Source organism: Drosophila grimshawi, unplaced genomic scaffold (assembly GCF_018153295.1).
Source record: "Drosophila grimshawi isolate 15287-2541.00 unplaced genomic scaffold, ASM1815329v1 contig_311, whole genome shotgun sequence".
Taxonomy (NCBI): Eukaryota; Metazoa; Arthropoda; class Insecta; order Diptera; family Drosophilidae; genus Drosophila; species Drosophila grimshawi.
The window spans coordinates 30182967-30196783 of NW_025063098.1; the positions used below are offsets into that span (position 1 = coordinate 30182967).

Genomic DNA, 13817 nt, shown 5'->3' on the forward strand with positions numbered 1-13817 from the left:
TTGTGCCACAACATGGTTATTGTTGAAGGGGCAAGGAGAGACAGAGAGTGTGCTAGCTAGTGTGTGTGAGAGAGAGAGAGAGAGAGAGAGAGAGAGGGGGGAGATAGAGATAGGCAGAGGCAGTGATAAAGACTAAAACGAAGCTCAAGTCCTGCTCGTGAATATTTGCGCAGCACGCAATCCATAGATACACATATATATACAAATATATAATATATATATACATATATATCCGGGCCGTGGCTGCCTCGTTATAATTGGACCCACGCACGCAGCCTGAAGGCATTTTGTATTCAATTATCACACTCAGAAAAAAAAAAACGCCCTGAAATTTTGAAAGTCACGCTGAAAATTAACATTATTTACTTGTTTTTAGAAATACATGCAAAATATACGAAAACACTTTTCTTAAAATTTGAAAGCCTTGCTCTAAATCGTCAATCCGAAAAATATGGTGGTTTTTTTGTTTGAAATCATTTCTATAAATAATTTCTATTGTAACGAACTGTAATTCTAAAAAGTAGAAATGCGTATGGGAAATCAAATAATACTAATATTTAATTATAAATATAAAAATACAAGAGTTGTAATGTATGAATTCTCTAGGTTTATATAATGGGTATACTCAAAGAAAAACAACATCCCAAAAATTAAAAATATATTTTTTTAATTTTGGAAATATGCACCCTGAAATTAAGAAAATATAAATCCTGATCTTAACAAATGTACTTTGAGAATAATAATTTACATTACACTTGGGGAATTTCTAAAATTCAGGGCGATTGTGTGTGTGCGTTTTTTTTTTTTTTTTTTGAGTGCATTTTGGCCGAAGCAGTTGCTTAAAGCAGACTGCTAATGGTCACCTTTGAACGGTGCGGACTCAGTTTTATTTGGAATTGGAGCGCAGGCCACATGACAAGTCGCATGGGTTAAATTGTGGTGGTCAGTGGAATCGGAATAGTCCCGGGAAAAACACGTATGCGTATGCAACAATATAGAGATTAATACAATTATTAATAATGTATGTGTGTGAGTGTATTTTTTTTTTATTTTATTTTTTTTTATTTATTTGGAGACGCCTCTAATAACGGCAGCTTATCATTCTATTAATATCAATGCTGACTGGCAGAGCAATTACAGCAGTTAATTAAATGCGGCCATCGCAGAATTCAATTATTTCCTAAGGGCTTGCACTGGCTTTGTCCTGTATACAATTTAAGCCGTTTTCAGTTATTTTTATTGGTATTGGTATTTTTCAGAAGTCACCGCGCCGACTGTCCAATTCATCGGTGCAGGCACTGCCAGAGGGTCGACGGCATTTAATGGATTTGGATGAGGGTGATCTGTTCATGGAGCTGATACGGGATGTGGCCAATGAGCTGGACATCGATGTGCTCTGCCACAAGATATTGGTCAACGTTGGTCTGCTAACCCATGCGGATCGCGGTTCCCTCTTCCTTGCCAAGGGCACGCCCAACAACAAGTATCTGGTGGCCAAACTGTTTGACGTCACACAAAAGACAGGTGAGCAATTAAAAAGCGCATTCCTCTTTTTCCAATCTGAATTTCGATTTACATTTATTGTTCAAATGTTGCCAGGCAACAAGGACAAATATGGCAAAACTGACAGCATTGGCACTCTAGTTTAATTAACACAAAAAAGGAAACAAATCCAATCAATCCGTTAATTGAATGCTGAATGTTAAAATGAATGACTGCATCTCAGCAAAAGTCACTTTTAAGCTATCATTTCATTTGTCTGCGGCTAGCAATATTTGCTTTTAATCACGAATATATTTAAAAATAATAAATGTACTGGATTTTTTCTATAGCGACTCTTTTGAAATCGGTTAGTAATCAATAACTTCAGAGAATAGACTTTGTCACTCGTTCGATAAAATTGTTAAATTTCGAAAGACTGAGCCAAGATTCTTGGGTTTAAATAATATTTGAAAATCTATCTTCTCATTTGTCCATGTCTAGAAATAGTGGCTCTTACTCGTATCTAAGTCAAATATGTATTTTAAAATACCGAATGTTATGTTGCTGCTTTTTAAATAAATTACTAAATAATAAATTCACAACATTTTCAATCTCTCCATATCTCCATATCATACTTGATAGGGTTGTTACATTTTTAACTCTTCATTTTTCCATTTATTTATTTTTCAACACAACCCACACCTATATTAAATTTTTAAAAACTCACCTATCTATTATAAGCTCAGAACGATATTGAACTAAACACAATTATGTGTATTTATATACAAAATAATTTAATCAAAATGAATTTAAAAAAAAAGTTTATTGTAACGTTTAGCTAAATTTAGATATTCCCACTTATTGGATTAAGCGATTAAAAAGTTTGTAAAATTTATTTTAAAAATGAGAAATCAGCTACAAATTTTTGTAATTAATTTTATTTTTATTTTTTTTTGTGATTGTAGACTTTATTTGATTGCAAATATGCGTTAGGCGCAAGTGCCAATAAAATTCTCGGCTCGTTAACCCACACAAATTGGCGCTCATTAGCGGCTCGGGCAACCACTTGGTACATTTTGGCCCACGGATCGGGGAACGCATTAGCAAATTAAGCTGAAACGGAAGCGGGCATTAAAAGTTTTTTGGCCATAAAACTCAAAAGGTTGCTATCGAATGAAAAATAGATGCTGGCTAAAGCGTGTTCAGGCAGGCACACACACACACAGTGATATATATAAATATATATTATATATATAATGAATCTCAGTGTGTGTGTTTCGTGCGTTAAATCCGCCTCTTCCGCTACATAATTCAGTTGGCAAAATGTTCTTCTTGTTGTTGTTGGTGGGTAAAGACTGAACAAAAAGTAAAGATTAGAGCCTAGAGCACAAGCAAGGTTTACTTGCTACGCACACACGCACACACTCCCAAACACACACACGTGCAGATTCAATTACACACATATACACATGAATTGGCGATGCAAATTCATCGACTCCATTTGACTTTTAGCCTCGATTTTCAACTGGCATTTATTTTGTATTTTTTCTGGCTTTTTGGGTATCTTATGCGTGGCAGACTGTCAATAAATTAAATATTTATTTAATGATTTATGCGGCCTCTTTGCAGCACTCAAGGATGCGGTGACTCGTGCACGAGCCGAGGAGATAATCATACCGTTTGGCATTGGCATCGCTGGCATGGTTGCCCAGACAAAGGAGATGATTAACATCAAGGAGGCGTACCAGGATGTGCGCTTCAATTGTGAAATCGATCAGAAGACGGGCTACAAAACGAACGCCATACTCTGCATGCCCATTTGCAATTACGAAGGCGACATCATTGGCGTCGCACAAATCATCAATAAGACCAATGGTAAATCGGCAGCAACACTAACAAAACGACTCAAAATAAGAGAAAACGTTGCAGTCGGCCCGTTGTGTAACCGACTGCGAAATACTTTGATACCATAAGTTAGACCAGCAGATATTATGTAGCAAAGAATAGGGTGGGTGTAGCCAACAAATACTGTCCAAGATTGCCTTTCAAATTGCGATAGATATAAGGTAGTAGCTTATGAGATTTGTAAAATATTGGGGGAGGGAGTGGGCAAAACAAATTATAAGAGAAGATTCCTAGTAACTTGGTCCTTTAGCTCTTAAATTAAGGGAGATATAGGCTTTTAAAAATTTGGGATGGGAGTGGCCGTGGCCAAAAAAAATAATAGAGGACGATCTTAGTAATCTACATTCCAAGTTTGATAACTGTAGCTCTTAAATTCCGAAAGATATAGGCTTATATCATCTTTAGGGGCGGGAGTGGGCGTAATCCAAAATTTTGGAAGGGTGCTACTGGCAATATACCTTTAAGATTAGGTGACTCTATTCATTGGGGGCGGCGGAGGTGGGCGTGGCATCGCCAACAACCGACCAACCAAATTTGTTGACTTTGGCCATAAAATTGTGGGAGATAAGTGGCTTTCTCGATTTCCGAATATCGACTTTAACGAATTCCTAGCCCCCTAGTAGACGTGGCAATCCAATTTTTAGACTTTGTCTGACGCGGGCACAGACCAGTGTATGTTCCAAGTTTCAAGTCCCTGTATCTAAGGGTGTCGAAAAAGTTGTGTTCATACAGACGGACAGACAGAAACACAGACATTGCACAACAGCAATATACTATGACAACCTCGGTATCAAAGTATAGAAATAATCCAAATTCGAAATGAACTCACTTGTGTTTGTGTGTTATTTGGTTTAGGTTGCATGGAGTTCGATGAGCACGATGTGGAAATCTTTCGCAGATATTTGACATTCTGTGGCATTGGCATACAGAATGCTCAGCTCTTTGAAATGTCCGTCCAGGAATATAGACGCAATCAAATCCTTTTGAATCTGGCGCGCAGCATTTTCGAGGAGCAAAACAATCTCGAGTGTCTCGTCACCAAAATCATGACAGAGGCACGCGAGCTGCTCAAATGTGAACGCTGCTCGGTGTTCCTTGTGGATCTCGACTGCTGTGAGGAGGTGAGTTAAAATTTGAACATTTTAATGCCTACACTCAGAAAAACTGAATGAACAGAACTTTAGAACAAGAATCCTACTTTTTGCGTTAAGCGTTAAATTATTATTAAACATTAGTGTATTACGTATTTCACATAAGCAAAAATAGTTTACACAGTTTATTAAATTCATGTAAATTAATTTTATCAACTGCGCTAACTCTAATAAGAAAGCCGTCCAATAAACTTTTATAATAATAGAAAATAAGAGAAACAACAAAAATTAAAGAAAAACAATATATTTTTGCATTTATCGATTTAGGACAAGCTTTTCTTATATTTAGAAATTACTTTTAAAAACACGAAACCATTTCTAATTTTTAGCGCGATTTTCTAAATTTGAGTGTCATGTTTTTCTGAGTGCAATGATGGCCATAGCAACTTCAGCTCAGCTCCTACTGCGATGATATTTACAATTGTTCAATTATTTGCCAAAATGAATGTCTTTGTATTTTGACTTGCTTGTCCGCCCCATTCTTAGGGGCGTGGTCGTTTTCTTGTCAGATTCATTAAAATGAAAGTGGCTTTAAATGCAAACGCGGCCATTTTGTCTGTTTGACAACTTGAAGTGAACACACCCCAAGGAAATTAAAATGGAGCAATTTACATAATTCTTTTTTTGTTTAGGGTTTTTTTTTTTGTGTTCTTTTATAACCACCGAAAAGGTAACAAAGCAATTCCCATTTAGCTACTAAGCAACGTGCTTCATTTTCCCTATTTTTGGCTTCATTTTCTCATATATAATATAATGCCCAAAGAACGGGTAATCATCAAACACATTTGTCTGGCCTCCTGTTCACTTAGTTAATGTGTGTCTAGCGGGTGTTTGTGGCTGCCAAATAAGCCACGAGTCAACATAAAACAATTGTGCAAGCGAACACCTTTGTAATACACGCGAACAATTAAATTGTAGACAGTTTTAATTTCATTTCACACACAACTCTTTTACCGACATCTATAATACGGTGGAATTTAAAAGACTCACAAGTTAAACAAATAAATGTTTTAATATTTAATATAAAAACTCTTCTAAAAAATAATTAATGGAAAAATATAACCAAATATACAATAAAGAAGTATTTAATATATTAATAGAGTTCTTCGAAAAATGTGAAATAGAAACCAATTAGTTTATTTACTTTATTTGTATACAATACAGTGCAGTAATATAATTATTTAAGAAAAGTCAACAATTGAAACAAATTTACTTCTTTTACTATATATGTATATAGTACAATAATAGAATTGTAAAGTGAACATACCATTCATTCATACCAATAAACCTGCTCCACTGCCTTAGTTTTTATTCCACTCTTCCCATAATATTATAAATGGGTAATCGTCAGGCACATTTCTATGGCCTCCTGTTCACTTATTTAATGTGTGTTTAGCGTGGCTGTCAAATAAGCCACCAGCTCAGCTCTGTCAATAAAACTCTGTCAATACAAAACCATTGTGCATGTAAAAAATCTTTAAAAAACACGTGACTAAGCATTTAAACTATAAACAATTTAGATTTGCAAGCATTTTTTATGGCAAAGTATTCATAAAATCCACAAACGCTAACTGTTAAGAACCATTAAAATCCAGTTAAACAAATAAATGACTCAATTCAGAACTTGCATGACATTCTTGGGTACACTACCTTTTTTCTATGTCAACAATTGTGTGTTTTGCTGTATAAACTTGAGCTGTTTACCTTATATATATATTATAATATACAATAATAGAAAGCACAAAAAAAAATTAATCAATGAAAAAAAAATTCGTTTTTTACTTTATATAAATAAAAATTAATTAATTAATACAGCAATAGAATTCTATGAATATATCAAACATATAAAACCATAATTGAAATAAAATTAAATATAACTTAATATCTATATAATTGATACAATAATTGAGATCCGTAAAATAAACCTACACATTAAACACATTTCTTAGCATGAACAACTTAATTCCCAACTGAAGCATTTTATCAAATTAATACGAGCCATTAATCACATTGCATTTTTAATTGCATTAAATTTCATTTTAAGTGCCGGCACTCAAATTTATAATTTACTGAAGTGAAGCATACAAGTTTTGTTGTATGCACTAATAATTTTCATATAATTATAAATAATATGCATTCAAAAATTGTTGTGCTCATATGAAATATTTAACTGGGTATATTGCTATGCAATATACGGAATTATATTTATTTCATTTTAATATATACTTATATATATTTTATTTTTTTTTGGTTCAGCTAAATTAAGTGCTGATTGCTGCTGATAATTTATTCATTGCTCTTCGATTACCGTTCAAATTGCCAATTATCTGTTGTGCGATAATAAAAATATATATGCTCTACATATATTTATATATATATATAGATCTATATATATGCCCACTTCAGGCTGCCAAACTGTTGAAATATAAATATGGCAAGTCATGTGCAGCATTTATCCATTTAATTATGTGCAGGAAAAGCAACAAAAAAATATGATAAGAGACTCCAGCGGCAGCCAGGGCAATTTATCAGCGGCGCCACCGCTGCAGCTGCTGGGGGAGCTGTTTATGCCACATTTGCGGCAACCACTTAATGTTCGTGTACTTTGCATTTTTGCCATTTTCCAGAGCCATTTGGAGAAGATAATTGAGAAGCCCCATCAGCAGGAGCAGCGCACCATGCGCGCCATTAAAGGCGGCGATAGTTTCGAGGAGCAGGTAAATGAAATGAAATTTGAATTTTAAATATTTTAAATTATTTTGTAATCGCTCAGCAAAAGATGCGAAATCGTTTCACCGTCCTCTTCGAGCTGGGCGGTGAATATCAGGCGGCGAATGTCTCCCGGCCCTCGATCAATGAACTGAGCCACTCGACACTGGCGCAAATCGCCCAATTTGTGTCCACCACCGGGCAGACGGTGAACATCTGCGATGTCCACGAGTGGGTGAGGGATCACAATCAGATACGGGATAGCGAAATCGATAGCACCCATGCCATACTCTGTATGCCGATTGTGAATGCCCAGAAGACGGTGATTGGCGTAGCTCAGCTAATCAACAAGGTGCGTAAAAAATCCAAGTCAGGAACATGCAGGGTGTAACTGACTGCGAAATACCCTTATACCAACAAATAATACCAGCTAATAGCAACTTCAGCGAATATTTCTTTTTTTACCCGATTTTTGAGGGAGGGTTCTAGAAACAGACTGTTGAGAATTTTGGGACAGGAGTGGGTGTAACCGCGAGAAGTGTTTTAGACGAGGTTCCTTTTTATCTACCTTCTCTCTTTTAGCTCTATAATTGCGGAATATATAGGAATATCCAGCGTGGTCAGAAAAAGTAATAAAAAACATTCTTTATAGCAATCGTAATGTTTCGCAGATTTGCGTTTATAGTTTGATGTTTTTATCGACTTACACCATCAAATATGTATATCGGTTTTGGGAGTTACCAGGAAAGTACCTTAAAAATGTTGTGACTCCAGTTGGGAATTTCAGAATTTTAGGGGCGTCGGATGTTTGAGTGGTCTGGAAATATATACACCGATCTTTGAAGGACATCGCCAACAACTTACCAATATATAAATAAATAAATAGTATTTAATTTCTGTTTGAATGCAGGCGAACGGTTTACCCTTCTCCGAATCGGATGTGTCGATATTCGAGGCATTTGCCATATTCTGTGGCCTGGGCATCCACAACACGCAGATGTACGAGAACGCCTGCAAGCTGATGGCCAAGCAGAAGGTGGCGCTGGAGTGTCTCAGCTACCATGCGACGGCTAGCCAGGATCAAACAGAGAAACTCACCCAGGATCCCATTGCCGAGGCCGAGTCCTATAACTTGTACAGCTTCACCTTTACGGGTAAGTCGAAGCATATCAAACCAAACCCATCATAAATTTATATCTACTCCCTCCCAGATTTTGATCTGGTTGACGATGACACTTGTCGTGCTGTGCTGCGCATGTTTATGCAATGCAATCTGGTCTCACAATTTCATATACCCTACGATGTAAGTTGTGTAAATCAGCAAAACAAATACAGAGTACTCATCAAATCGTACTCAATTCTAATGCAGGTTCTCTGTCGCTGGGTGTTGAGTGTGCGGAAGAATTATCGACCCGTCAAATATCATAATTGGCGGCATGCTTTGAATGTGGCTCAAACCATGTTTGCCATGTTGAAGACGGGCAAAATGGAACGGTTTATGACAGATCTGGAGATATTGGGTCTGTTGGTGGCCTGTTTATGCCACGATCTGGATCATCGCGGCACCAACAATGCCTTCCAGACCAAAACTGAATCACCTCTAGCTATTTTATACACAACCAGCACCATGGAGCATCATCACTTCGATCAGTGTGTCATGATTCTGAACTCTGAGGGCAACAACATATTCCAGGTGATAATTATATTCTCTCAAAAGTTTTTCAATTTGTTTAGAGAGCAAATTGTTTAAATATGGTAGGGTGTGGTATTCCAAATTTAAATATATAAATAAATAAATACATATCTATTTTATACAGCAGTATTTTATATTAATCAGGTTAAATTTGATATCGCAAATGCATAGTTTATGGCCTCATTCCACTATTAACATTTCTTACAACTTTCAACTTTTTTTTATTTATTTATTATGTAGGGTTTTATACTAAACTTTTTTAATAAACTGTTTTAACAATCATTTCGGAAATATGACAAATAAAAATAATCCGATCAATATTATTTATTATCATATTTTGGCACAAACACGTTAAATGCCAAGTTGACTTATAATGGAATCGCTAAATATTAAATAGACTTCTGTAATATTATTTCTTTTGGCTCTTAAAATATTTCGTTATGTAAGAATCTATTTTAAATAAAAGTTCAAAATGTTTGCTTGGCCTGAGGATTATCGATCTGTTATGAAGATCGTTTTTTTTTTCATATATATAATAAAATGTATATTTAATCTTTGATAGGCACTTTCGCCCGAAGATTATCGATGTGTAATGAAGACTGTTGAGAGCGCTATACTTTCCACCGATTTGGCAATGTATTTTAAGAAGCGCAACGCTTTTCTCGAACTAGTCGAAAACGGCGAGTTCGACTGGCAGGGCGAGGAGAAAAAGGATTGTAAGTACTCAAGGCAAACACTGCGTATGCGTAATATTTTAAAACCGATCTCTCTCTCTCTCTCCACATATATATGTAAAGTGCTTTGTGGCATGATGATGACAGCGTGCGATGTGAGCGCCATAGCAAAACCGTGGGAAGTACAACATCGTGTTGCCAAACTTGTTGCCGATGAGTTCTTCGATCAGGGCGATCTCGAGAAGCTGCAACTGAACACACAGCCAGTGGCCATGATGGATAGGTACGTCGGCATCAGTTTAAAAAGAAAAGAATATATGGGGACTTTTAGAAATAGACTTTTGTGAATTTTGGCGACGGGAATGGGCGTGGCTCAGACGGGGGCCTGAGGGCGGTAGAGGTGGGGTGGGCGTGACTAAAGTTGATCTTTGAAGGATATGGTCAGCAACCTACTAATCAAATTTGGTAACTATAGCCTTAAAATGGTGGGAGTGTGCGGCTTTATCGATTTGCGATTATCGATTTTTATCGATTTTCTAGCCTTCTAGTGGACGAAGCACACTAATATTCCCAAACTTTGTCTGACGCGGGCACAGACCAGTATATATTAGAAGTTTCTATATTTAGGGACAGATGGACAGACAGCATGATGGACACTGTACAAAATCAATATACTCCTTTACCTTCGGTAACAGAGTACTAAAATGAATAATCAACTAAATAAATATCGCAGGGAACGCAAGGATGAGCTGCCCAAAATGCAGGTGGGTTTCATCGATGTGATCTGCTTGCCGCTCTACCGCGTGCTGTGTGACACCTTCCCGTGGATAACGCCGCTGTACGAGGGCACGCTGGAGAATCGACGCAATTGGCAGGATTTGGCGGAGAAAGTGGAGATGGGTCTGACATGGATAGATCACGATACGATTGATAAGCCGGTGGAGGAGTTTGCCGGCTGTGCGGATGAGGAGATCAAAGACATTGAGTTCACGGTGACAACGCTCAATTGCAATCAGCAATCGCAGTCGCAGTCGCAATCGCAGTCGCAGTCACAGCATGGCGGCGACGATATCCATACGCCGGAACATCAGCGGAGCAGTGGCTCCAGATTAAGCATCAAGAAGACAGGCGCATTGGGCAAAGTGGTGCGTTCCAAGCTATCGAAGACGCTGTACAACAGCATGGATGGCTCCAAGCCGAAGACATCGCTCAAACTGCTCGAATCGCATGTCAGCGAGGATATGGACGACAAGAGTCCGACAAGTCCATCCCAGCCGCATTCGGGCAGTGTGGGTCGCATGTCTGCTTCCTCGTCCACATCCTCGGCGGGCACCGTTGACAAGACCAAGAAACGTTCCAAGCTCTGCGCTCTCTTATGACGAAAGCCATCCAATTAGAATTTGGTGACCCCCTCCACATCTGCTGCGGCCGGCAGTGAGACTGACAAAGCCCCAGCAGGAGGGGGGCTGACCGATTTCTAATTCTACACCCCACAAACCACAAACGAAACCGAATCCGAAACCAAAACCCAAACCGGGCTGGACAGTGTGCTTAGCAACGGAATGCCAGCCAAACAATCCTACAATCCTGTAACAAAAAAACAAAGAAAAAGAACTTGAACTAACTAACTAATGCTGTAACTAGTCTACACCCGGACAAAAGAAAAATCGGTCTGAATTTTAGAAATTCGTCTTACTTTACGCGCCAAGCATGACTAACTTTGTTATTCAAAAAGTATATTTCCATAAACCAAGGTTTTTCTTTGATTATTTTCGGGCTGCATTTTTCCAAAACTTATCAAAAGTTGATCTAATTTTCAGCGTATTTTTTTCAACTCTAAAATTAGAATTTTTTTGATTATGTATTTTATGCATTTTTTTATAAGTTTTCAGAGAGATTTTCTAAAATTTAGTGCGATTTCTTGAACTGAGTGTAACTAATGCAGTAACTAGTCTATGTGTACTAACTAGTTGAAAACCTTTGAATGAAATCATTATTGGTTACCAAACAATTTTGGTTGCCTGCTCTACGTGTATATGTCTGTAGGTAGAGAGAATACACACACGCACTCGCACATACCCGCACACATCCATACAGCAAAGATAATTGCAATATTATGCCTAAGTGAATGTCAAATCATGTGATCTATTTAAGGTCCTAAAGGTCAAAGCGCATGCGCATCAAACCTTTTGGTATATTCTCTCTCTCCCCTTCTCTCTCACTATCTCTTCACCTCTCTCTCTCTCTCTCTCTCTCCCTCTCTCTCTCTGTTTCTCTCTTTCTCTTGCTATATGAATGCTATATTGAATGTGAACTTAAGCTCCTAAGTGTTTGAACTCACTTGCAGCAAATACAAAAAAAAATAAATAAAATAATGAAAAGAAGTAATATCTAATTAGATTATCAATGCATTTTTGTGTTAAGTAGTTTTTCCTTTCGTAAACCAAATCGTGCTAGTCAAACGTATAAAATACCAACTATATACCAAACAAACAAATACATTTAAATATTTATAACTTTGTATATGTTTAAGCAACAAAAGAAAAAACAAAACAAAACAAAAAATTGTGAGTCTATAATTGCTTTCGAGGTTGATGTACCCAAAACTAATACAACTAGTCCGCATGTGATAACTCCATATACTCGTGTTGTACTTGTGGTTAAAGCTCTTATTAACTAGTTGACATAATTAAATACTAAACATTATCCATATTCTAAATAAATATGTGTAACTTTTCAGTAGGCCGCTCCTGATTGTAGCTATTAGTTAAACCAGAATTTGTGAAGAATATAAACTATAGCAATATTATATGATATTTTAAAGAATAGCTAAAATACATAATACATATATAAATATCAAAAAGGACACGCAAAGAAAAACTATTGTATTTTTTGTCATTTGTGAGCACCGCACAAGATTGATTAAACGCACAAAATGGCAACGGCAAATAAATTAAACATAAAATTAAAAATATTCTTAACTACGCAAGAAAACACAAACTAACGTTTTTAAAAATTAATGTACATTTTGTCAATTTTGGAATTCAACTCAAATCTAAATGGCAAATAAGCAACTATTTAGCAAATACCATATTAGCACCTACTTACAAATTGATTAGCTCTAGTTACAATAACTAAATTCTCATTCTCTCTAAATGTTGAGCAAAAAAAGAAAGAAAACGATAAAAACAAATTTACTTTATGTGTGTATAAAGCGGTTAAGAATCTAGCATATTATATAAACATATTTATAAATACATATATACATATATATATATATAGATGTATATATATATATATATATATGTATATATGTATGTAACTAAATGCTAAAGCTTCGATGTAAATTATAGGCACCTCATTTCAAAAATTGCAAATGAATAAAAACTATTTTTCTAGCTTTTCTGTCGCGCCATTGAGAATCAAAATCCAGACAACTTTATAAACGAACTTAAGAACTTCTTTATGAAAGTTTTGCAATTAAAATCGATTTGAAAAACACCTCTCACTACACTGGACAAATTTATGTACCTTATCTCAACGTTGTAAATCAAATACCCAATTTGAGTTCATTTCGAAACAATATTTATATTGTTCTTTATCTGTAACACCACTGTTATTTACAAGAAAAGAAATAAACTAAAAACTGTACTAGATTTTTCGCCGATATATCAATATTATAACTTGGCTGCAATTAATAAACTATTTTTAATAATTTGTGTAACTATATAAGACAATGCAATTGAATCAAAAATAAATCACACCATTGAAAATTCTAGCCTCTGCTATCGTTGTGTTTCAATAATGGAATTCCACAAAATGTTCTGCAATTTAAAGTGTTGCTCCTGATCGCCAAAAAGGGAACGAATAAGTGGAAATTAATTCGTTACAGACTTGCAAAGAATGCTACCAAATATCTGCTTATCGGTAAATCATATATTTCTGAGGAGTGTGCTGTTTATCCTGCGCTTCAAAGATGGAAGTCAAGTTTTGCAAAATAAAGAGAAATATTTTTATTAAACAGTGTAGAGACTTAACTGTTTCCTGAAACCAGAGAATTAAATCAAATTCACTCAGATAATGACCAGAAATTAAACAATTACATAAGATTCACACAAAACAAATTACACATAAATATTTTTGTTTTCCATACCCTGGCTGGGAACTTTATTCACTTTAGGTCTTTGTCTTTGCTGTAGAGCA

At 36.0% G+C, this 13817-nt stretch overlaps 1 protein-coding gene across 1 annotated transcript in view; it reads left to right on the top strand.

The window, feature by feature from the left end:
• LOC6569905 (cGMP-specific 3',5'-cyclic phosphodiesterase) overlaps positions 1-11430 on the top strand; it is a 45337-nt gene extending 33907 nt beyond the window's left edge. The window contains exons 2-12 of the mRNA XM_032741602.2: positions 1260-1524; positions 3112-3357; positions 4243-4508; positions 7166-7255; positions 7312-7599; positions 8158-8401; positions 8459-8550; positions 8617-8940; positions 9503-9656; positions 9738-9897; positions 10348-11430. Of these exons, the coding sequence (XP_032597493.2) occupies positions 1260-1524; positions 3112-3357; positions 4243-4508; positions 7166-7255; positions 7312-7599; positions 8158-8401; positions 8459-8550; positions 8617-8940; positions 9503-9656; positions 9738-9897; positions 10348-10993 (2775 nt within the window). The 3' untranslated portion in view covers positions 10994-11430. The remainder of the gene's footprint in view (positions 1-1259; positions 1525-3111; positions 3358-4242; positions 4509-7165; positions 7256-7311; positions 7600-8157; positions 8402-8458; positions 8551-8616; positions 8941-9502; positions 9657-9737; positions 9898-10347) is intronic.
• Positions 11431-13817: the final 2387 nt, after the last annotated feature.